Source organism: Dermacentor variabilis, chromosome 11 (assembly GCF_050947875.1).
Source record: "Dermacentor variabilis isolate Ectoservices chromosome 11, ASM5094787v1, whole genome shotgun sequence".
Classification (NCBI taxonomy): domain Eukaryota; kingdom Metazoa; phylum Arthropoda; class Arachnida; order Ixodida; family Ixodidae; genus Dermacentor; species Dermacentor variabilis.
The window spans coordinates 126,930,426-126,952,925 of record NC_134578.1 but is presented as its reverse complement, the minus strand read 5'-3'; the positions used below and the strand labels follow the sequence as shown (position 1 = coordinate 126,952,925).

Here is a 22,500-nt window from a genome sequence, read left to right as displayed (position 1 = left end):
GGCATCGTCTCGTGTAGCGTCGCCCCTGCCCCAACTGGAGTGGCCCAGTCTTTAGGGGACAGAGACTGCGAAGCACTTGGACCGACGGCGGACTACGACGGAACGCGTCAGCTCGGCCAACGCTCTCGAAGGAGACATTTTCCGTTTCGCGGCAATTTCTGCGCCGTGCCGTGCTCTTCTCGCTCGCAGACGGCGCTATCGCGTCGAACCGCTTTCGGGGGCACGCCCTTCTCCTCCCCGCTCCTCGCAAAGAATCTTCAGATTCCTGCGACGAAGCCCGGAAGGGGTGCCCACACAGCTGCGGTAACACGAACGAGCGACCAGCTCTGGAGCTCGACGTACTCCGAAGGCAAACAACGCAGATTGCGATCGCTTCCGACTCTCTCGCAAACGTGCGCGCTACATGGCAACGGACGTTGGCACCTCGCGCTTGGACCGCTGTTTCCCTGCAGGTATCCGACACCATCCTGCGGCGGTCTTGCTAGAGGCGCGCACACGTCGCGCTGCAGTAGAATATAATGCCTCGTTTCCGTCTCTTCGAAGATTTGGCACAACGGCTCGCCACCGTCTCCTTCTTTGTGAGGTCGCTGGCGCGTGGCATTAGCGCTCAACGTACTGTCCATGATGCCGACGCGGTCAATACGAGTCGACGGACGCACCTTCCCTGTGCGCCGAAGGCTCTCTTGATATGTGATCCGACCATCAGACAGACGAAGCCAAGGGAAGACCCAAGGCCGCAATGTGCGTTCAAAGAATCAGTGCTCAGTGTGTCCTGCAATTCACACCAAGTCTCGCAGCTGGCTGCGTTCTTCATCGACCCGAGAACCGAGTGATCCACCGCTTAGAGTCGTGAAAAATAGTTTGTTCAATTCAGTACAGTACAACCAGGGTTTCAGGCACGTGGCGTCTCCCTGTGTGTGGATTCGAAGAGCGCCTTTCGGCGTGTGCTCTTTCGGCGTGCGTACTCGCGCAGCTCTCCAAAACCACTCGGCCAGTGCCAGGGAGGGGCTTTCTGCGCCGGAGCCACAACAAGTCTACTTGAGGCGGAAGACGAAGCCAGCAAGGTGCTTGGCCGCAAGTGCGTTCGAATCCGGGACTACGGTCCCTCGTCTGTCCGTACTTTTCCTCTTTCGACGTGCGGCGCCTTCCCAAAGCGCACAAGTCCGCTAACCGCAGAACGCTTCCGACGTAGCAAAGCCGCGTTTCCTTCGGTACTTCGCAGCAACGCCGCCTTTCCCTCGGCGGCGGGCAAATAGCCTGCAGACGTCGTCGCATTGAACCGCGATCTCGGACACCTCGCGCGTCACGAGCAGGAGCCGACCGGCAGCCGCCGGCCCTGTCGGGCTCGGCAGCATTTGCCGCGGAGGACGGGAGAGCGCTTTAGGCCACGGTTCCTTCCGTACTTGGCAGCCGCACCCTCATACCGCCACTTCCATGACCGACCGAGCGCCACACCGTTCCTTTAGTACTTGGGCAGCAACAAAGTCGGGTCGTTACTCCATACTCGCCGCAGGAAGCGACCGGCAGCCGCCAGCCTTTTCAGACTCGGCAGCGTTTGCCGCGGAGGACGGGAGAGCGCTCGCACCACGGTTCCGTGTGTACTAAGCGGCAGCAGCTCTCGACCGTCAGTTCCTTGACCGACCGCACGCTTCGCCGTTCCCCTCGTACTGGGCAAAGCAGCAGGTCGGGTCGTCTTACTCCCCTTCCGCGCAAGAGCGCCGAGGCGGACAGAAAGCCCACCCATTGTGCGTTACGCCGTTTCTACCCGCGGGCGCGGCCAAGCCAACCGTCCAAGGTTGCAGCCTGCGTCCACTGGGCGCAACAAATTTCGCACGGGGCGCCCCTCAAAATTCAGGCAGTCCCCGGCATGTTCGGGTATAGCCGTCCCCGCGTCCAAGCGGGGCCAGCGGCGGAAAGCGTCGGGCGCAGCGAGCTGCTTCACCCACACGGGGTTGAAACAATGGCGCTCGTCACCCTTCACAATCCGGTAATGATCCTTCCGCAGGTTCACCTACGGAAACCTTGTTACGACTTTTACTTCCTCTAAATGATCAAGTTTGGTCATCTTTCCAACAGAACGGCGCAACCGAAAGGCCGCGCCGGACATCGGTCCGAAGACCTCACTAAATCATTCAATCGGTAGTAGCGACGGGCGGTGTGTACAAAGGGCAGGGACGTAATCAACGCGAGCTTATGACTCGCGCTTACTGGGAACTCCTCGTTCAAGGGGAACAATTGCAAGCCCCTATCCCAATCACGAAAGAAGTTCCACGGGTTACCCAGTCTTTTCAGACAGGGATAAAGACACGCTGCTTCCTTCAGTGTAGCGCGCGTGCGGCCCCGGACATCTAAGGGCATCACAGACCTGTTATTGCTCTGTTTCGTGCGGCTAGGAGCCGCTTGTCCCTCTAAGAAGGTTGTAAGGTGCTGGGAACCCCGCACCTATTTAATAGGCTAGAGTCTCGTTCGTTATCGGAATTAACCAGACAAATCGCTCCGCCAACTAAGAACGGCCATGCACCACCATCCACCGAATCAAGAAAGAGCTCTCAATCTGTCAATCCTCCCAGTGTCCTGGCCGGGTAAGTTTTCCCGTGTTGAGTCAAATTAAGCCGCAGGCTCCACTCCTGGTGGTGCCCTTCCGTCAATTCCTTTAAGTTTCAGCTTTGCAACCATACTTCCCCCGGAACCCAAACACTTTGGTTTCCCGGAAGCTGCCCGCCGAGTCATTTGAGTAACTCAGGCGGATCGCTGGTTGGCATCGTTTATGGTCAGAACTAGGGCGGTATCTGATCGCCTTCGAACCTCTGACTTTCGTTCTTGATCAAAGAAAACATTCTTGGCAAATGCTTTCGCAGTAGTTCGTCTTGCGACGGTCCAAGAATTTCACCTCTAGCGCCGCAATACGAATGCCCCCGTCTGTCCCTCTTAATCATTACCTCGTATTCCAAAAACCAACAGAACAGAAACGAGGTCTTGTTCTATTATTCCATGCAAGTTTATTCAGGCGACTCGCCTGCGTTGAGCACTCTAATTTTTTCAAAGTAAAAGCACCGGCCTTCTCGAGGCACACAATGAAGTGCACCAAGAAAGGACCGGCATGATGTTCAGTCCGAGCCGTCGCATCGGGTAGATGCACTACTCGTCTGGAACTGAGATCCAACTACGAGCTTTTTAACCGCAGCAGCTTTAGTATACGCTATTGGAGCTGGAATTACCGCGGCTGCTGGCACCAGACTTGCCGTCCAATTGATCCTCGTTAAAGGATTTAGAGTGTACTCATTTCAATTACGGGGCCTCAAAAGAGTCCCGTATTGTTATTTTTCGTCACTACCTCCCCGTGCCGGGAGTGGGTAATTTGCGCGCCTGCTGCCTTCCTTGGATGTGGTAGCCGTTTCTCAGGCTCCCTCTCCGGAATCGAACCCTGATTCTCCGTTACCCGTAACAACCATGGTAAGCAAGTAACCTACCATCGAAAGTTGATAAGGCAGACACTTGAAAGAAACGTCGCCGGCTCGTGGCCATGCGATCAGCACAAAGTTATCCAGAGTCACCACACAATACGGGCCGAAACCCGATCGATCTTGGTCTAATAAAAGCACCCGTCGCCCAAAGGGCTTCAGGCTCACTGCATGTATTAGCTCTAGAATTGCCACAGTTATCCAAGTAGGAAGAAACGATCTAAGGAACCATAACTGATTTAATGAGCCATTCGCGGTTTCGCCTTATTTCGGCATGTACTTAGACATGCATGGCTTAATCTTTGAGACAAGCATATGATTACTGGCAGGATCAACCAGGTAATCGTTCAACTGCGCGTCCAGCCTTTCAAGCAGGCCGGACGCCGTTTTTGCGATGCCGAGGCCACCTTCAGGCGCCCCAACACGCTTCGTTCTCGCAAAGTGTAGCACTTTGCACAGTCCGAGACGACGGCGTTCGAGCTCGCTACGGCGCCCTCCCAGCAGGGCCGGGTATCGCCACGCGGCAAAAAGCACGCAACATTCTCGATAGACTGGTTGTGTCAACTCGATCGCGGCTTGCGGTTTCTCTCGAGCCCGCAGCACTGGTGGACCGACCGACACTTGCAACGTAGCCGAGACGGCAAAGCCGCCAGGCGACGGGTCACGCCCGCGCCTTCGGCGCTTTCGTATTTGACTCGTCCGAGGACGATGGGGAACACACCTCGATATCGTGGAAAAAGCGTCGTCCGACAACCAGCCCCTAACGCATCAAGCGGATGAGGCTGCAGACGTCAGCTGTGGGATCCACGGGAGCGATACCGGGGACACGCTTGACGGGCACGAAGCCCGCCGCACATCAAACACCCAGGTCGCTTTGGGGGCGACTGCTCTCTGGGACCCCCATATAATAGCAGCGATAAGTACCCAAACCTCCATGGGGCCGTACTCGTGGCACTTTCGACGAGCGTTTGGCGGAAATCGTGCCGCCTCGTAACGCCGCGAGAAAGATTGAAAGCTTACGTCGGCGGCACCATGCCGAAGTCGTGAAACTGCAGCGCGTCCATCGAATGCGCGAACGGCAATTTCTCGCGAATGGCCAGTGCCGTTTCCTGAACGATCGCCTTTCGGTCCCCCTACGGGGCGGCCCCCGGCCGATCGATTCGAGGAAAGCTAGCCCGGCCCCTTCGCCATTTCCGAGCACGAGTGCGACCAGCGCGGGCGGCGTGCTCGACGCCCCGGCTGACATCGTTTGGGACTGTGTCTCTTCGAGCGCTCGCGCCAACGTCGCGGGGCCGACGACGACGCCCGGCCGGTTCTCTCCCGGTTCCCGGCGTGTTATAGTGCAGCCCTCTGCACGGCGGCGCCGACTGAGTAGTGGCCGTGCAGCGGCTTGTACGCCAAAGTTGCGTGAAAGGCGTCGAGCTCCCGCCGGCCCGGCTCACGTGGTTTCGGACTTCTGTCGCTTCGAGCGCTCGCGTAGCCGTGCCTGGGCACGATTCTCGACTCCGCAGCAGTGCGCGGAAACAACTACGAAGACGCGCAAGCCGAAAATCGCACTGCGGTACAACGTCAGCCGGGACCGTATGGCCCCTTATAGTAGCAGCATTAGTGGCCAGACCTCCATGGGGCCGTACTCGTGCGACGAGGCGGCGTACTGCGCCGAGCCGAGCGCCAATATTTCGCTTTGGCGCGGCTGATACGAGCTCTCGCGATCGCCGCGGTACCGCCGCTCACCGATTCAAGGCACGCTAGCGCGGTCCCCTTCGCCATTTCCGAGCACGAGTGCGACCAGCGCGGGCGGCGTGCTCGACGCCCCGGCTGACGTCGTTTCGGACTTTGTCTCTTGGAGCGCTCGAAGCCATGTCGGGGCCGACGCCGACGTCTGCGTGGTGTTTCCACGATTCCCGGCGCGACACAATGCAGCTGCGAGCAGGATGCCAGCGATTCCGTCGTGGCCGTTCGGCGGTGTACACGCAGAAGTTTCGTGAAGGGTATCGAGCTGCCGCCGCCCCGGCTGACGTCGTTTCGGACTTTGTCTCTTCGAGCGCTCGCAGCGATGTCGAGGCGATCGCCGACGTCTGCACGGTTCCCGGTGTGCTACAATGCAGCAGTGTGCCAAGCGACACCTCTTGGTTGCCGAGGCAAGCACGGCGATTTCCTGAAGCGAGCGCATTCCGGCCAGGCAGCAGCGGGCTTTGCGCTTTCGGGAGTGCTCTTGCTGTAAAATTTGAACGGGTGCAGCTGCACGAAGCGAGTGTATTTATTTTCTCTCTCTCTCTCTCTGCCTTTGAGGCGACTGTAATTTTAATTTAAATGCAATTGGAGGCGGGAGCAACCTGATGAGAGTAGGTTGACTTCGGCGCGCCTTGTAGTTTATAAATTGCTTTCAAGCTTTGACGACATACGCCTTCGCGCCATCTGCTTTCCCGGTCTCTTTGGCACTTGATTGTGTGTGCTGCATGCTCTGCATTCTAAGGAAACACGCCTGTTTGTCTCCCTCTCTCACGTTCTTCTTTCTTTAGCTGCTCCTTTAGAAGCTGCTATGCTCTTTACTCGCTGTAAAATAGAATGCTGCCACAAGCCAACAACCTTTGCGTGTTTTTTTTCTCTCTTCCCAAGACGTTTCTGCCATTACTCACTGGCTCTAGTTCGCTCGCGCCATCTACCTTTCTTTCTGTATGGCGAAGTCCGTAGGTTTTCCTAGTTCCGTACACAGATGGCGCCAATGCGTTTTCGCGCCAGTTTCGAACGACCTGGCTGTACTCACGTTTCTCACTTAAATGGTTCAAATGGGGATTGCGAAAGGGGTGGTGCTTTCTTCTTGTGTAAGGCTGAGCTTCAAAGCTGCGTTTAAGCTATGCTAGCATGTGTGTATGTGTGTGTGTGTGTGTGTGTGTGTGTGTATATATATATATGTATGTATGTATGTATGTGTGTATATATACATATACACACACGCGCGCACGCGATAGTGGTAAAGATTATGAGGTAGCACTTTTTTTTTAACATACAATACCTGTGCTTCACATGGCGATTCTTCTGCCCCCTCTGTTTCCGGTTGGAAGGAGTGCGCAGTCTTTTCTATATTTATTTTTTTTTCATTCACTTCTATGTTGCTCGTCTTCGTACATGGGGCACGCTACTTAATTCTGCCGGTCGATTCTACACGTTGCGATCCGTCCCGGCCTGTGCCGTATCAAAATTTTCAGTGGGCCTTGCGGTAAATAAAAAGAAATGAAGGAAATGCGCGTGCTATATTACACTTGCGCACGGGCTTGAAACGAAGGCCTCAAAGAAAGTCACCTCGAGCGGCCGCATTCAGACGGAAGTGAGCATTCCCCTTGCGCGTGTTTTCCGCTCTCCTGCTCCGTTTTCTACGAGGTTGCCGTCGTTGGTTTGGCCTTACAAACAAGCTTGCACTCGGGTCTCGTTTCTACGCGACAGCGTTTCGTTAACAGCGAAAGACTGAGGCGTCGCGAGTTTATTCCTCAGATAGAGAGCATAGAGTCTCTAGACAGGCTGAAATTTAGAAAATTGCCCACGCTGTTGCTGAGGTTACCAATGTCGGCAGGGCGCCCACAAGGCAGTAGTACAATGGAGTGAAGTGAAGGACATCGCTTCTCGGCCTTTTGGCTAAGAACGCTGCCCCAGGCCGAGAAGAACTTCCGATGAGCCATCACTGCTGCCCCGGAGGTCGCGTCGGGACCACGGCGGGCCTCCAGGAGTCCACGAGCGCCTTCCAGGACCGACCTGCCCGCCTGCTCACCTACCTGCTCGAGCGCCACCTGTCCAGCGGCGGAGTAACCCGGCGGGCCCCTTCAGCGCCTGCTGAGCGGCCCATGGTCTCGGGAGCCAGCTCCACTACGAGCGCCTCCTGTCGAGCCGTCGGCTAACCCCCCTGAACCCATTGGAGCCAGCGCCGCCTGCAGCGCTTCCTTCAAGACCAGAGTACGGCGGCGTCTTTCGGCGCCAGCTGTACACGCCACGAGCAACCAGAACCGCCATGAATCCCGGAGGCCGGGCTACAAGCGGCCACGCCCCCCACGCCATGGAAGCAACTAGTGAGACCCCTTTGCGGGAGAATTGTTTTAACTTTGATGCCCCTGAGGGCGATGTATCTATTGATGATTTAATTGATGCTGTTGAAACGACTGCGGGGGACGACAGCGTCCTAGCGCTGCAACACATGGGAGGTGCGAAATTCCTAGTTTGCACGAGAACCGCCGCACAGGCGACTAGACTAATGGTTGCGGAGGAGTTTCACGTGAACCAAGTTAAGGTCCCCGTCGATGCTGTCGGCCCGCCAGTCACTTTTGTTAATGTGTATCGGTATCCCATCTATATGTCCGCCGACGCCCTGTCCGTTGCCTTACAACCCTACGGCAAAGTTAAAAGTGTAACGTTTGCGAAAGTGGCTAACCGCCAAAATAAGCTGAATGGTGTCCGTGTGGTGCGCATCGAAATGAGCCGCCCAATCCCGAATTTCATGACTGTACACGGCCACAGGGTCATGTGCGAGTACAGAGGCATGAGGCGCGTGTGTGCGAGATGTGGTGCTGACAGCCACATGGCCACAATGTGCACCGCCCCATATTGTAAACGGTGCGGCACTTTTGGGCACGAGACGGAGGGCTGTGACGAAGAGTGCCACAAGTGCGGAGGCCGTCATGGCACAAAAGCTTGCTTCCGCAGTAGGGCATACCCCAAGTCGTACGCGAGCGTAGCTGGGCGACACACGCCCACCGACCAAGATCAGATAGCAAGCACGCAACAAAGCCAGGCTTTCCCAACGCTTAGCGAAAGCATAACACCGAAGATGCAGGTGCTTCAATCAAGCAACCTCACCAAAAAAACGAAATCACACGACTTTTGGGAAGGTGCGGAAAGCACCGCGGAAAGTGAAAGCAGCGCGAGCAACGTAATGCCCGCACGACAGCCCGACACCCCTTTGCCAACAGATAGCTGCGACGAGATAACTGATGATGCCTCGTCCCAAAATTTAGCCGCAGCCTCAGCAACGACAGACAGCACGGGCACATCAAGCGAGCCACGCCCCCCAGGAAACACCAGCGATGAGGCAACAAAAACCGAGCCTAAACAAACCACCCTTGGGAAAAGTCATACTTTCGAAGATATGCCCATAGTGAGCAGCGGCAAATATGAAATCCCGGAAGCAAAACCACAGGAGGGCAAGCTCTCCCTGGAAACAAAAGCGTTAAATAAGGAACTAATTAACAGTGGCCCAAATGCCGCAAACCCCCCGCAAAAGCTACAGCAGGGAAAGGAAGCAGTAATTGCCGCTGGGAAAGACGCACTCAAAGAACGAGGAGGCCGAATTCCAAACGCCCCGAACGTTGGAGCCCAAACGCTTAAACCACACCGACACAGATCCCGCTCAAACAAAAGGGGAGGCGAAGGGCGAAAACACGCCAAAGACCGTATAAGCCCGGAAACCCAAAGGCGAGCAAAAGATGAACTTGCTAGCAGTGACAGCGAAACCAAAATGCCAAAAAAAATTCCCAGGAAGGATCCCCCTTCGCAAAAGAAAACAAATACGCACACGAATGAGACCGATATGGACGTCACAGAAGAGATAGCGAGCCGGGAAGATTCCGCGCTCTAAGCAAGGCGCGATACTACAGCAGAAAAAAAAAAGCAAATCATACACCACGCCCACCCGCGTTCTTTTTTTTCCATCTTCCCTCGCCTGTAGGCGGACAGCAATGAATCCAAAACAAAACCCGCCCTATTTCAGCCGTTACGCTTCGCAATGAAGCACGTTGCATACACCCTCCCTCTCGGTCGCCCACACAACCTTTCGCTACAACCAGTTATCACTGTGAGACGGAAAAAAAAACACACAGAGACCGCCCAATGGCTGCGCAACGCTCGCGCTTTTTAACCCCCCCCCCTGTTCTCTACATTGTTTCTTTGCTGTGCTTCCTTTGTAATCTGTGTTCAGTATAACACCTTGGTTGGAAAACGAGCCACAGCATATGGCTGACATTACTTTTGCCACTTTTAATGTTAGAGGCTTTCGCGAAAAAAACAAGCAGCGCGAAATCCTAAATCTCGCAAGGGAGGAGCATATCGACATCCTTTTTGTTCAAGAAGCTAATTTGAGGACTCCACTAGAAGTGGAGACATTCAAACGCGAGTTCCAAGTGGAAGCCTTTTTTTCATTGACAAACGCCCGAGCGTGCGGCGTGGGGGCCATTTTCGTGACAGGACGTTTTCGCAAGCGAGCGCATTGTCTGTACGGATCCAACGGGCGGACTCTGATGCTGGACATATACATAGATAGTAAAAAAATCCGTTTTGTTAACATCTATGCCCCGGCAACCCGGTCGGACACAAACGCTTTTTTCAAGGCCCTTCATCCGATGCTTCTTGATACAACTCCGCACGTCCTTCTAGGCGATTTCAACTGCGTAATTAACTCCACTAGGGACATCCGAGGCCCCGGGCAAGGGGGATCCACTTACAATGCACGAGAATGTTGTAAAATACTCCGCCATCTGTGCCTTACGGATGCATGGATCTCGCTCCATGATGAGCGTTTTGAGCCTACTCGCGTCTCCACCAGGACGTCGAGCCGAATAGACCGCATTTACATACCCGACGGCCTCCTCCCCAAACTTCAGTCTTGCACAGTCGTGACGCTCCCAGCCACTCTAACGAAAAGGACTGACCATCTCCCCGTAACATGTACAATCAGGGGCCATCCAGAACAGGAAACGCACCCGCGACGTTGGCGGCTCGACACTGCCCTGTTACAGGATGATGCCAGCAAAGAAAACCTCAAGCTCTGCCTCAAAGAAATCACCGATCGCGCCCCGCAGATGAGCCCGATGACTTGGGAAGCGCTAAAAGATCAATGGACGACGGCACTACAAGCCGAAGGCAAAGCGCGGCACCGGCGGTACACCGCCGAGCTCAGGGAATTAATGCGAAGAATGCAAATTATTACGCGAGCGGAAACCATCACCTCATGCACCGGGTTATACCTGCAAACGCTACAAAGGAAGTATGATTGCCTCCTAGTAAAAAGAACAAGGAAGGCACAACGCGGCCCATGTGAATTGCACAGCAATACAGAAGAACAAAACAACCGCGAGGGGACAAATGCTACGAGGGAAATCGTAGAGGCCAGGAGGGAAGATGGCACAACCACACACGATCAAGAAGAGATCCAAAATATTTTTTTACCCATTTTAGACAACAGTTTGAGGAGGACCAAACTAACAGTGGTGTGGACACCGAAAACCTGACCCTGCTATGCGAAAATCTACCGCGTCTCGGCCAAGAAGCGTTTTCAGGGCTTTGTGATGACGTCACCACAGAAGAACTGAAACACATCGTCCAAAGCATGTCACAAGACACCGCCCCAGGCTGTGATGGCATCACCACGGGGTTTCACAACGTCTTCTTCGAAGTAGGCGAGAAGCTGTGCGACTTGATTAATATGGTAATAAACGAAAAGAAAAAACCCCCCTCCTTTGGGAAAGGGAGAATTATCTTATTGCTGAAAGAAGGCGCCCAGCCGCATACCCCCCAAGCGTGGCGACCGATCACCCTCTTAAATACAGATTACAAGATCACAGCAGCAGTGCTGAACAACAGGATCAAGAGAGTGTTACCACTGATAATATCTCCCTACCAGACATGTGCGGTGCCTGGCCGGTCAATATTTGCAAACCTGACGCTCACCCGTGACGTCTTTGAATACGCGACAAGCAAGCAGATAAGCGGCGCCTTCCTTTCATTGGACCAAGCAAAGGCTTTCGACAGGGTCAAACACGCATATCTTTTCACAATACTGAAACAGTTCTCCTTCCCCCAAGACTTTGTCACGATAATCTCACTCCTCTATAGCAACATGACATGTCACATTCAGATCAACAAGACCCTCACACAGAGTTTTAACTACACAAAAGGTATCCGCCAAGGATGCCCATTAGGACCAACCCTGTTTATTCTTTCGCTTGAGCCATTGATAGTTAGTATACACAGTGAACCGCGCATCCGAGGCTTCCCCTTGACAGGCCAGGAAGAAATCAAGATCACGGCCTACGCGGATGACCTAGCCATCTTTGTCAGAAACGAATCCAGTCTGCACTACTTCCGTACCATTTTTGCAAGGTACGCACACCTGTCTGGCGCGGCACTAAACGAAGCCAAAAGCAAGGCCCTTCTATTCGGATCCTTCCCACCGGACGCCATAAGCAACATACAGCGGGTTGACACGGTAAAAATTCTTGGAATCTATTTTACTCAGAACGGCGTGGCGCAGCCCACCTGGCAGGTTGCCATTACCAAGGCAAAACACGCCATATCCCAGCTACAACAAATGCCCCTTACGCTACAAGAGAAAGCCCTCGCAGCAAGAACAACAATATGTGGGTTTGCCAACTACGCCAGTCGAGTTGGCATCATACCCAGTAAAACGATCACCCAAATGAACAAGCTCATCACAGCTTTCTTGTGGGAAAACAAGCCACCCCCGATAAAACGAAATATACTGCAGCTAGCCACAAAGAGCGGAGGCCTCGGACTCCTACACGTCGGGACTACCGCACGGCTTCTGGCCCTAAAGACTGCCAGGTATTTAGGCACCTCGGCCGATTATATAGGCAAGGGCCTAATGTGGTACTGGTGCAGCACCAATCGCAGTGTCCTAGATTGCAGTAGGTTACCTGGACCACACGCAGAATTCCCTTCCGCTTTCTACAAGACTGCCGCTGTCACGAAGGCTATGTTAGAGAAAGAAGCCCCCGGCACTAACATAGACAAAGACTCACCAGCTAAGATCATCGAAACCATAACGGAAACCCAATTATCAACTGAAGACAAGGAAAAACTTGAAAACATAAAGGCAACCCAACCAAAAAAGATAAAACTTCCCAAAGAAGTCGAGGACTTCGAAGTTAAACGAAAATGGAAAGCACTCCCGACCCGGCAGAGATTACACAGACTGGGCATTGTTCCGAACGATCGCTGCCCCAACTGCAGCTACTCAGAAACCGTCGACCATGCGTTATTCGAGTGCGTCGCTGCTAAAGCCGTATGGCGATTAATGCTACACACCTTCGGAGTACGACTGCAGGCCATGGCGCAGAAAACCAAAGGCAATTTCGCCACCTTAGTTTTTGTTTGTACAATGTACGCCCTGTGGAAACGTCGATGCCTCGCAGAGGTAAGGAGAGTGCCGGTAAGGGCAGCCTACCCCACCCTCCAGAAAATAAGCCTGCTCCTATGGGAATACTTGAACGAGGAACTCGATGCAACAGGGGAGGAAAGTTTCCTCCGCCGCTGGCATACAAGATTTTTCATTCAAAAAAATGGACAACTCGCGTACCCGTTATTGCCATATTAACGTTCCCCCTTAGCACCCCACACAAAATCAAACGCATTTTCGAAAACATGTAGTAAATACACAGTCCTCAGCGTCGCAACAACAGTTGCCCACAGAAATATGTATGGGAGACACAGTGCCCCAAGGTGTTTCGATACCTTCTCCTTCGTCTTCTATGCAAGTGTACGACCCTTTAGCAGACATAGCATTGTATAATGCAGCATGATCTTTCTTTTGTACTATGGTTCAGCAAAGTGCATCGGTTCAAAGTGCAACTACCAACTGTACCATAACAAGTGTACTGTACATTGTTAACCTGTGTTTGCTTGAATCGATTCGATGTATGAATAAAACCTTCCCTTGTAGTAGTATCTGTTCTGTAGTATCTGTTGGGCAGGAACGCCAGCCGGCCCGTGAGGATGGCACCCTCACGGTGTTCTTCCCCGTGCCCCACACGGTCCGGTGCTGCGAGGAGGGCTGCCGAGCTGCCTATGCCGCGGCCAAATGGACGGCGCGGCGGCAGTCTCTCCAGCGGCACCTAGAAATCGAGCACGGCACCAGAATCCGGCGCACCATCAACGTGTGCAGTATCTGCGGCGAGACACTGGGGCAAAGACCAGCCTCCCACGCCTGCCTGGCTGCAGCCAACTCGACCGCCCCCCCTGCTGCCATGCCACATCAGTGTGGCAGTTGCTCAATGTCCTTCCCCACAAGGAGGGGCTTGAGCAACCACGAGCAGTAGCACAGGAGGGAGGCGGCACTAGCAGCCAGGCGTGATCTCGCCGCGGGTGCTGCCTCTGGTGCGTCGGAACAGGACAACGATGGCACCCCCCCAACAGAGCAGGACAGCACCGAGGGTCCCCCTGAGGACCCTCCCGAAACACCAGCAGTGGCCACCGAGCAGGCCGCCGACCAGGAGCCGTCTCCTGTGGCGCCTCGAGGAACACCCGGACAAAGCAGCGATGACGAGATGGCCGAGGCACCCTCTCAGCGGACGCCAACTCAATCAGGGCGGACCGCGGCCTCGGCCTCTCCCTCTCCAACACCATCGCTGCTGTCCAACCGAGGCAGCCCAGGAGCACCAGCCTCCGAGGCTCACGAGCCGGCGGCCATGCAGGAGCTCTCCCCAGGCAGAGCAGATGTGCAGGACCATGATGGCAGCACCCAGGACTTCGGGACCCAGGACGAACATGCTGGTACCACGCGGCCAGAGGGCAGTGCATGGACCTTAGCGGACGAAACGGCAGAGCTGCGGGCATTGAGCCGGTTGCCCGAGTCTGCTGGGGAGTGGGCACGGTTTGAAAACATCCTCGACCGTGCCATTGCAGCCGCAACAAAACACCTGCGGCTGCCAGTCGGGGACTCGCGCCAATCACGAAGGCGCGAGGTGAACCCCGACAACCCCCAGCAGATCCAAACATTATACAGAAGGAACCGGCGCCGGGCAGTGCGGCTGATCACTGAAGGCCCGTCCCAGCTCTGCCCGATTGACCCCCATGCACTACAAGATCACTACTCGAACCTCTGGTCACCAACAACCGTGGATACCAGCATCCTGCGGTCAAGGCTTCCAGCCACCGAAGAACTGGACTTGTGCCCCTTTTCACCAGAAGAAGTCGCAGCCAAGCTCCGTAAATGCGAGAGTACAGCTCCAGGGGAGGACCGCCTCACGTACCACCACTGGAGGCAGGTGGACCCTGAGGGCAGGTTCCTGGCGGCGGTATACAACATATGCCTCCAATACCGCCGCACGCCCCTGAGCTGGAAGTCGACGAGGACAATCCTGATTTACAAGAAGGGCGACCGCGAGGACCCCACAAACTGGCGACCCATTGCCCTTGGTCGCACGATCGCCAAACTGTATGCCGGGTGTCTCACCACCCGGCTGCAGAGGTGGTTGGGCGACCATGCGGTACTGTCCAGGTGTCAGAAGGGCTTCCTGCCGCACGATGGAGTGTTCGAACACAACTTCGTGCTGCAGGGACGCCTGGATGACGCCAGGACAGGAGGAGGGGAGCTGTGCGTGGGGTTCCTCGATTTTGCCAACGCCTTCGGCTCGGTCGCCCATCAGGCCCTCGTCGACGCTGTCCGCGGCGCCGGCGCGGGGGAGGCCTTTGCTACCATCGTTGAAGACCTCTACCGCGCCAACACCACCTGCGTCGTGGCAGCAGCAGGCATTACGGAGCCTATTACCATCGGAGCCGGACTGAGACAGGGCTGTCCTCTGAGCGGCCTGCTTTTCAACCTGGTGGTGGACCCGGTCATCCGTGCAGTACAGGGAGGCGATAGGCAGCACAACATCCTTGCCTACGCCGATGATCTGACGCTGCTGGCCGCGGATCCCACCACCCTGCAGAGCCGCTTGGACCGTGTGACTGCCCTGTCGGACCGGCTTGGGCTGCGACTGAACGCCGCCAAGTGCCGGTCTCTACACCTGTCTGGTCGCCACCCCGTGGGTACACGGCCCACCTCCTTCACCGTGGGTGGCGACCCGATTCCGGCGCTTGGCGACTTCGAGGGGCACAAGTTCCTGGGCCGTCCAGTGGGGTTCAGGGTGCTACCGGACGAGACGACGGTCGACGAGGCCATCCACCTAGGCAGGAAGCTGCTCTCCTCTATGCTCGCCCCATGGCAAAGGCTGGATGCCATAAAAACGTTCTTGTATCCAGCCCTGAACTTTGCCATGCGGGTGGGCCTTGCCAGCAAAGGAGAGTGGCAACGCCTGGACGAGGAGCTCCGCCCGCTCATCAAGAAGACCCTGTACGTGCCAGCCAGAGCTTCCAATGAATACTTGTACGGAGGCTCTGAGGCTGGCAGTGCAGGGATCCCACTTGCGGCGGAGCGCAGCGACATCTGCCGGGTGGATGGAGCCTTCAAACTACTGACGTCGACCGACGTGGAGGTCCGGGAGCGTGCAGCAGGGGACCTAGAGGGCGTCGTGTCAAGGCGGCTAAGACGACCCGCGAACACCGAGGACATGGAGGCCTACCTCTCAGGCGAAACGGAGGGCGACTTCCGACAAACGTCCACACAGGTCCAGTCTGTGTGGACGGAGGCCCGGAAAGCCTCCCGTCGCCTCTCCGTCGCCTGGCAGCTGTTGGAGCATGGAGCCCGCATCAACTGCGGAGAGGCCTCCGTGTCAGCGAGGAACCGCCACAAGCTGGTCAAGACCATCCGGGCGCTCCTCTCCACCGAAAGGGACAGAGCTCTGCATGACAAACCAAACCAGGGCAAGGCGATGGTGTGTGTAGCGGCCGACCCGGCAAATTCACACTTCATGAGGTCCGGCCGCTACACCCGCTTCATCGACTGGCGCTTCGTGCATCGAGCCCGACTAAATCTCCTCCCCCTCAATGCCACAAGACTCTGGGCACCCGCAGCCGACAAAAGATGCAGGCGCTGCGAGTACGGGGAGGAGACACTGCCGCATGTACTCTGCCATTGCATGCGGCAGAGTCGGGCCATCACGGAGCGTCACAACACCATCGTCGCCAGAATAAAAAAGGCTGCCTTGGGGAGGTTTACAGTCATCGCAGAGAACCAGGTCGTGGGCACTACCTCACTCAAGCCCGACCTGGTACTGGCCCGTGGAGAGGAGGCACTTATCCTGGACGTCTGCTGCCCTTTCGAGAACAGGCAGCAGGCGTTCCAGGACGCCCAGAAGGCTAAGGAGGAGAAGTACGCCCCTGTACAGCGTCATCTCCTCCGGCGGTTCCAACGCGTGACGGTGGACGCGGTGGTCGTCGGCTGCCTTGGCACCTGGGATCAGGGGAATGATCGCGTGATGCGCAGGCTGTGTAGTAGGTCATACCTACGGACTCTCAAACGCCTGTGCATCAGCGACACTATCAGCGCCTCTAGAAAGATTTTTAGAGCCCAAGTCGGCACCTCTTCATGATCTTATGTTTTTAGAGAAGCGATTTTTACTGTTTTACACCTTTACAGTTTTACCCTTTTATTACTAACACCACTAACTAGTTTTTTTAGTCATTTGGTTACCTGTTTTACATTATACACCTTTTACTCGTTTTTTCCTTGGTTTTGTAACCCATATTTATGATGTATTGTCACTAGCATAATAAAAAACTCTGTTCTTATCAGCTTAATATCTGATACGGGTTCTATGTGGACCCACGATATTAAACCTATTTTTGGAAGTTGGCGCAGTGCTTGAAGCCTGCTTCACCTCCGCCGCAGGTCGGCCCGGTATTGCACTACCTCCGGGATCGGCCCCCGCTCACTTCGGTGAGACTTCATTCAATCAAAATGAAGAACACAAGCTCGAAGCGAGCACTGACTTCACACGCACCATTCCTATACCATACGCAACGACGCCGGTTCGCGGACCACGAGAGTAATTAAACGGCCACTCCACCTGTGTGTAGCGTCGCACTTCTTGCCGCGCAAATGGGACGCGTGATGGTGGACGCGGTTGTCGTCGGCTGCCTTGGCACCTGGGATCAGGGGAATGATCGCGTGATGCGCAGGCTGTGCAGTAGGTCATACCTACGGACACTCAAACGCCTGTGCATCAGCGATACTATCAGCGCCTCTACAAAGATTTTTAGAGCCCATGTCGGCACCTCTTAGATGATCTTATGTTTTTAGAGAAGCGATTTTTGCTGTTTTACACCTTTACAGTTTTAGCCTTTTATTACTAACACCACTAACTAGTTTTTTTAGTCATTTGTTTGCCGGTTTTAGACTACACACCTTTTATCCGTTTTTTCCTTGGTTTCGTAACAAATATTTATGATGTGATGTGTAACTAGCATAATAAAAAACTCTGTTCTTATCAGCTTAATATCTGATACGGGTTCTATGTGGACCCACGATATTAAACCTATTTTTGGAAGTTGGCGGAGTGCTTGAAGCCTGCTTCACCTCCGCCGCAGGTCGGCCCGGTATTGCACTACCTCCGGGATCGGCCCCCGCTCACTTCGGTGAGACTTCATTCAATCAAAATGAAGAACACAAGCTCGAAGCGAGCACTGACTTCACACGCACCATTCCTATACCATACGCAACGACGCCGGTTCGCGGACCACGAGAGTAATTAAACGGCCACTCCACCTGTGTGTAGCGTCGCACTTCTTGCCGCGCAAATGGGACAGCCGCACCAGCAAATTTCTTATTACGGCCTTCGAGAAAAATAAATGACAGCAAAAGAAAGAACCAGGAGGGAGAATCGGCAAATTATATGTCTGAGAAATAGGATTGTTATTTATCCGATGTTTCTGTCTGCTGTAATGAGCCACTATAGGACGGGGAGGGGGGGGTGTATTATTAGCCGTGGGTTCGGCAACCAATGTGAATCCCGCTCAAAGCCAACACTGGATTTTTGAGTTCACTATTGCTTGGATCCGTAAACCACAGCGCCAACGCAAGCTCGCCCTGCCAAAATCCGCTGCCCTAGTGGAAGAAAGATTCCCTCTGAAAGAAAAATAGAGTGCCCGCTTTCTGGCAACTACTGTGCAGCCGTTGTGTGCACATTTTCGCAGCAGTGGGAGCGAACGCCTCGAAAACAAACATGTCGTGTGGCCAAGTCTTGCGAAATATATTCAAGGGTTCAAAGGTGCTCCAGCTTTCCAACCTGTATGTTATGAAGACCTGTTCCTACCTTTTCATCCTCCCCCACCTGGTTACGCCCAGTGCAGGGCAAAGGCCTCTCCCATAAGTATCCAAGTACCCCGGTCACGTGCTAATTGTCGCCATGTAGTCCCTGCACATTTCCTAATCTAATCTGCCCTCCCAACTTTCTGCCACCCCCTGCTACGCTTCCCTTCTCTTGGAATTGAGTCCGTAACCCTTAATGACCATCTTCCCCCCCCCCATTGCATGCCCATTTCTTTTTTTCATGGTTTAAACTAGGGTGTCATTAACTCGCGTTTGTTCGCTCGCCCCTCAATCTGCTCTATTCCTATCTCTCGTGACGCTACACCCATCGTCGTTCTTGCCAAAGCTCGTTGCGTCGCCCTCAGTTACCCTTCGGTAACCCTTAAAGCTTTCCGTTGGGGCACTCGTGGCATCTTTCTCGTTTAAATAAAGCTACTTTTCTTTTCCGCTTTGGGGGGGGGGGGGAACTCTATGTGCTAGGCGCGATTTTGCCTGTTGGTTCGGCTTAACGCAGAACACTTCCGCATTGCAGTGAAGCCGCGTTGAAGGGGCAAAGAGTAGCGCAGTGAAGCGCATGCACGGGCGAAAAACGCAAATATTAGTCAAAAATACAACCATGTCGCCAAATACGAACTTCCATTATTGGAAATTCGAGTTCAGTTTGTGCATTGCGTTCGCCTAGAGAACATAAATGCCACAGCAGCCAAGTCAAAGCTTAGGATCGCGTATCATCTTTTTTTTCTTGCCTTTTACTCCTTGGCCTGCGTGAGATGCACACGAAAGTTATGATATAGTGAAAACACGAAATAATGCAGTGCGGCTGTATCAGATCTATTTTGTGCGTTTTGTTCTTTGTGGACTACAGCGGTGTGCGTTATGAGAAAGTTTCAGTGCCCTTCTACTGTGACCTGCGAAGCTACATTTAAAACCACATTGTTTTGTGCGGTTATTGCTACAAACTGCGTGTGGGTGCGTTCGTCTTTTGCTTTCGCTACCAGCGATGGGTTATCGCAACCGCGATCGGTTCTGCTGCTACGCTAGACGCGTTCTTGCCAACGGTTGGCTCTATACGCGACGCGTGTCGCGCGGTCGGCACATTCAAGCAGTCAATTGCAAACCGTTCCAAGAAGAAGTATGCACTCCACTTGACGCCGGGAGCGCTAGTTCGACGATTGTACGTTTTGACCCTCGAGGAAGCGCCGCCAACCCGCCTTTTCTATAATACGATAAGATTCAGAGCGACCGCGACCACTTGCCTTTGTCATTGCCTCGGGCACAGTTTTTTTTTTTAAGCTCAGATACTCAGACGCGCCCGTGTTCACGCGCACCTGCTCTCTCCGATAAGCAGGGAAGCTCGGTTGGGGTGGTGTCGGCCCTTGCGCATGCGCTGCTGAGCTCGTCGCTTCGGCGGCCAGTCGAGGCTGGCGCGTTGCGTTCGCCTAGAGAACATAAATGCCACAGCATCCAAGTCAAAGCTTAGGATCGCGTATCATTTTTTTTCTTGCCTTTTACTCCTGGCCTGCGTGGCATGCACACGAAAGTTATGATATAGTGAAAACACGAAATAATGCAGTGCGGCTGTATCAGATCTGTTTTGTGCGCTTTGTTCTTTGTGGACTACAGCAGTGTGCGTTATGAGAAAGTTTCAGTGCCCTTCTACTGTGACCTGCGAAGCTACATTTAAAACCACATTGGTTTGTGCGGTTATTGCTACAAACTGCGTGTGGGTGCGTTCCTTTTTTCTTTTCGCTACCAGCGATGGGTTATCGCAACCGCGATCGGTTCTGCTGCTACGCTAGACGCGTTCTTGCCAACGGTTGGCTCTATACGCGACCCGTGACGCGTGGTCGGCACATTCAAGCAGTCAATTGCAAACCGTTCCAAGAAGAAGGATGCACTCCACTTGACGCCGGGAGCGCTAGTTCGACGATTGTACGTTTTGACCCTCGAGGAAGCGCCGCCAACCCGCCTTTTCTATAATGCGATAAGATTCAGAGAACCGCGACCACTGGTCTTTGTCAATGCCTCGGGCACAGTTTCTTTTTTTTTTTTAAACTCAGATACTCAGACGCGCACCTGCTCTCTCCGATAAGCAGGGAAGCTCGGTTGGGGTGGTGTCGGCCCTTGCGCATGCGCTGCTGAGCTCGTCGCTTCGGCGGCCAGTCGACGCTGGCGCGGTACTGGTAATCAACTTCGACGTGCATGGTGAAACGTCACTTTGTATTGCCGCTGTAGGCTAGCAATGCAATGTGTTTGCGAGCGATTGGAGAAATGAAAGAGCGGGCACTGTCATGCCCTTCTAGAGCAGCGGAAATGTTCCTCCAAGCACTAGGTTTGAAAATTTGCGCCTACGAACATGAACGAAACAATGAAAACGGTCTGTAGCTGCCTTCGCTTCATAAAATTCCCGTACGAAGAAATTTGCATGCGCAAATGACAGCGCAAAAGAGAGAAACCATGTAAAGAAGAATGGCTGCCTTTCGCGTGATCTCCCGCATGAAACCTAATGGGATAGACTAATTTTAGCCGTTCATTTTGATTTGCCGAATGTAAGCCGGAACACTTTCTACACGCGGTCTTAAGATTTGAATGGCAATCAAAGACAACCTTTTTTTTATTTCTGTTTGTTCTATCTGGAACCAAACTAATTAAGAACGCCATTTCAATCTTAGATTCGATTAGATATCGTGACTGGTATGCTGAAAAATCACGCCGTGCGTCACGTCACCCCTTGTATGAACATGCTGTTAACCTTCGTGATCGCGGCATTAAAAATCGCCAGTTCCCGAACTTTAATCGCGCCGATGATGCTGGATTCTTATTGTAATGATTAGATAGAAAGCGCTTGTTCTACGGCTAGCTTTAAGGAAAAGAAAAACATCATTCAGGAATGGATACCTCAAAACAACCGAAAAATGTGCAGGCTACAATGAGAGTACTAAGAATACTGAAAAAGATGAAATCTAAACATGCTGCAAGGAGCCAACAAATGCAATTGAACCAACGAACTGAAGTGAAATTATTTCATCAGGACACGCCCCGAAAAAACGCGGCCACTTTCAATGATCACTTGAAATCTGATTCCTTTTTCTTTTTTTCTACAACGGATACTAATTATATTCCCAATGGCGGATGTGAAAATTTCGGAGCGCGGCATTTTCGAAACCTCATGGCCTCGGACGCTTTCTCTCTTGTTTAAGTATTTTGGTGGTGGCGTATTGGTGCAGATGGAGAAAATTTTTACGCACATAATTTATAAACGTGTGGTTCATTTTCTTGAAAAACACAAAGGGCTGACAAACGACCAACCAGCACACAATTAAATTGGTATTACGCACGATTTCGCAGCCGCAGTAACAAAAGGGTCGTAACAAACGGTTTCACGTCTCTCAAAATGAAAAAAAAAAATAAAAACGACTGCACAAATTAGGTTTTCCCAAACTGGATGGTTTCGATCAGCTTTTGAACAGCTGTTCTTTAAATTGAGTTGGCGTTGATTGCGTAGGTGCGGGCACCTGTTAAGGATTTTTGTAAATGGCATCATGACAGGATAGATGCGGGCGTCTGCGTGATGTATGAAACAGTCTGTTCACTTCAGGATCAAGGGAGGACCCCCCCCCCAAAAAAATATCGTGTCGTGGTGAGAGAAGTGGCAGATGAGTACTATGATCGGGAGAAAGTGAAAGGAAAACCGCCTCGTACTAAGGAGCCGCTCCTCTTAAATGTGAAGCTCCAAACAAGTTTTTTTCTTGAGACGCTCTATAAAGTTATACACAGCTCCAGCACCCGTACACGAAGACAAATGTCCAAACTGGAAAGAAAGCATGAAATTCGCAGCGCCCGTTTGCTGTGAAACAACGGGCAACATTACGCGAAGTCCGCTACCACGTCGGCCGGGGCGGCGACGGAGACCACCAAACGGCCGCCCTTAAGCCAAGTAGCGAGTGAAAATGCCCGGCGCGTAAGCGACACGGCGACTAAAACTGAGGCCACGGGACTGTTGCTCAAATTGTGTGTAGTCCGGTCGGTCTGTCGGCGCCTGCGCGCGGCTAAGTCCGCAACCACGTC

At 53.6% G+C, this 22,500-nt stretch overlaps 1 protein-coding gene and 4 non-coding genes across 5 annotated transcripts; 3 read left to right on the top strand and 2 right to left on the bottom strand.

Annotated features, from left to right (window-relative positions):
- Positions 1-696: 696 nt before the first annotated feature.
- On the bottom strand, positions 697-849 carry LOC142565191 (5.8S ribosomal RNA). The gene has a single exon (XR_012824857.1). It is a non-coding gene; the product is annotated as a 5.8S ribosomal RNA (ribosomal RNA).
- A 1,139-nt stretch (positions 850-1,988) lies between these two features.
- LOC142565151 (small subunit ribosomal RNA) lies at positions 1,989-3,803 on the bottom strand. Its single transcript, XR_012824834.1, has one exon. It is a non-coding gene; the product is annotated as a small subunit ribosomal RNA (ribosomal RNA).
- Positions 3,804-15,416: 11,613 nt separating this feature from the next.
- On the top strand, positions 15,417-16,714 carry LOC142563516 (uncharacterized). Its single transcript, XM_075674063.1, has one exon. The coding sequence runs from the start codon at positions 15,434-15,436 to the stop codon at positions 16,712-16,714; it is 1,281 nt and encodes a 426-aa protein (XP_075530178.1). The 5' UTR covers positions 15,417-15,433.
- A 152-nt stretch (positions 16,715-16,866) lies between these two features.
- LOC142565052 (U2 spliceosomal RNA) lies at positions 16,867-17,056 on the top strand. Its single transcript, XR_012824774.1, has one exon. It is a non-coding gene; the product is annotated as a U2 spliceosomal RNA (small nuclear RNA).
- Positions 17,057-17,562: 506 nt separating this feature from the next.
- On the top strand, positions 17,563-17,754 carry LOC142565034 (U2 spliceosomal RNA). Its single transcript, XR_012824756.1, has one exon. It is a non-coding gene; the product is annotated as a U2 spliceosomal RNA (small nuclear RNA).
- Positions 17,755-22,500: the final 4,746 nt, after the last annotated feature.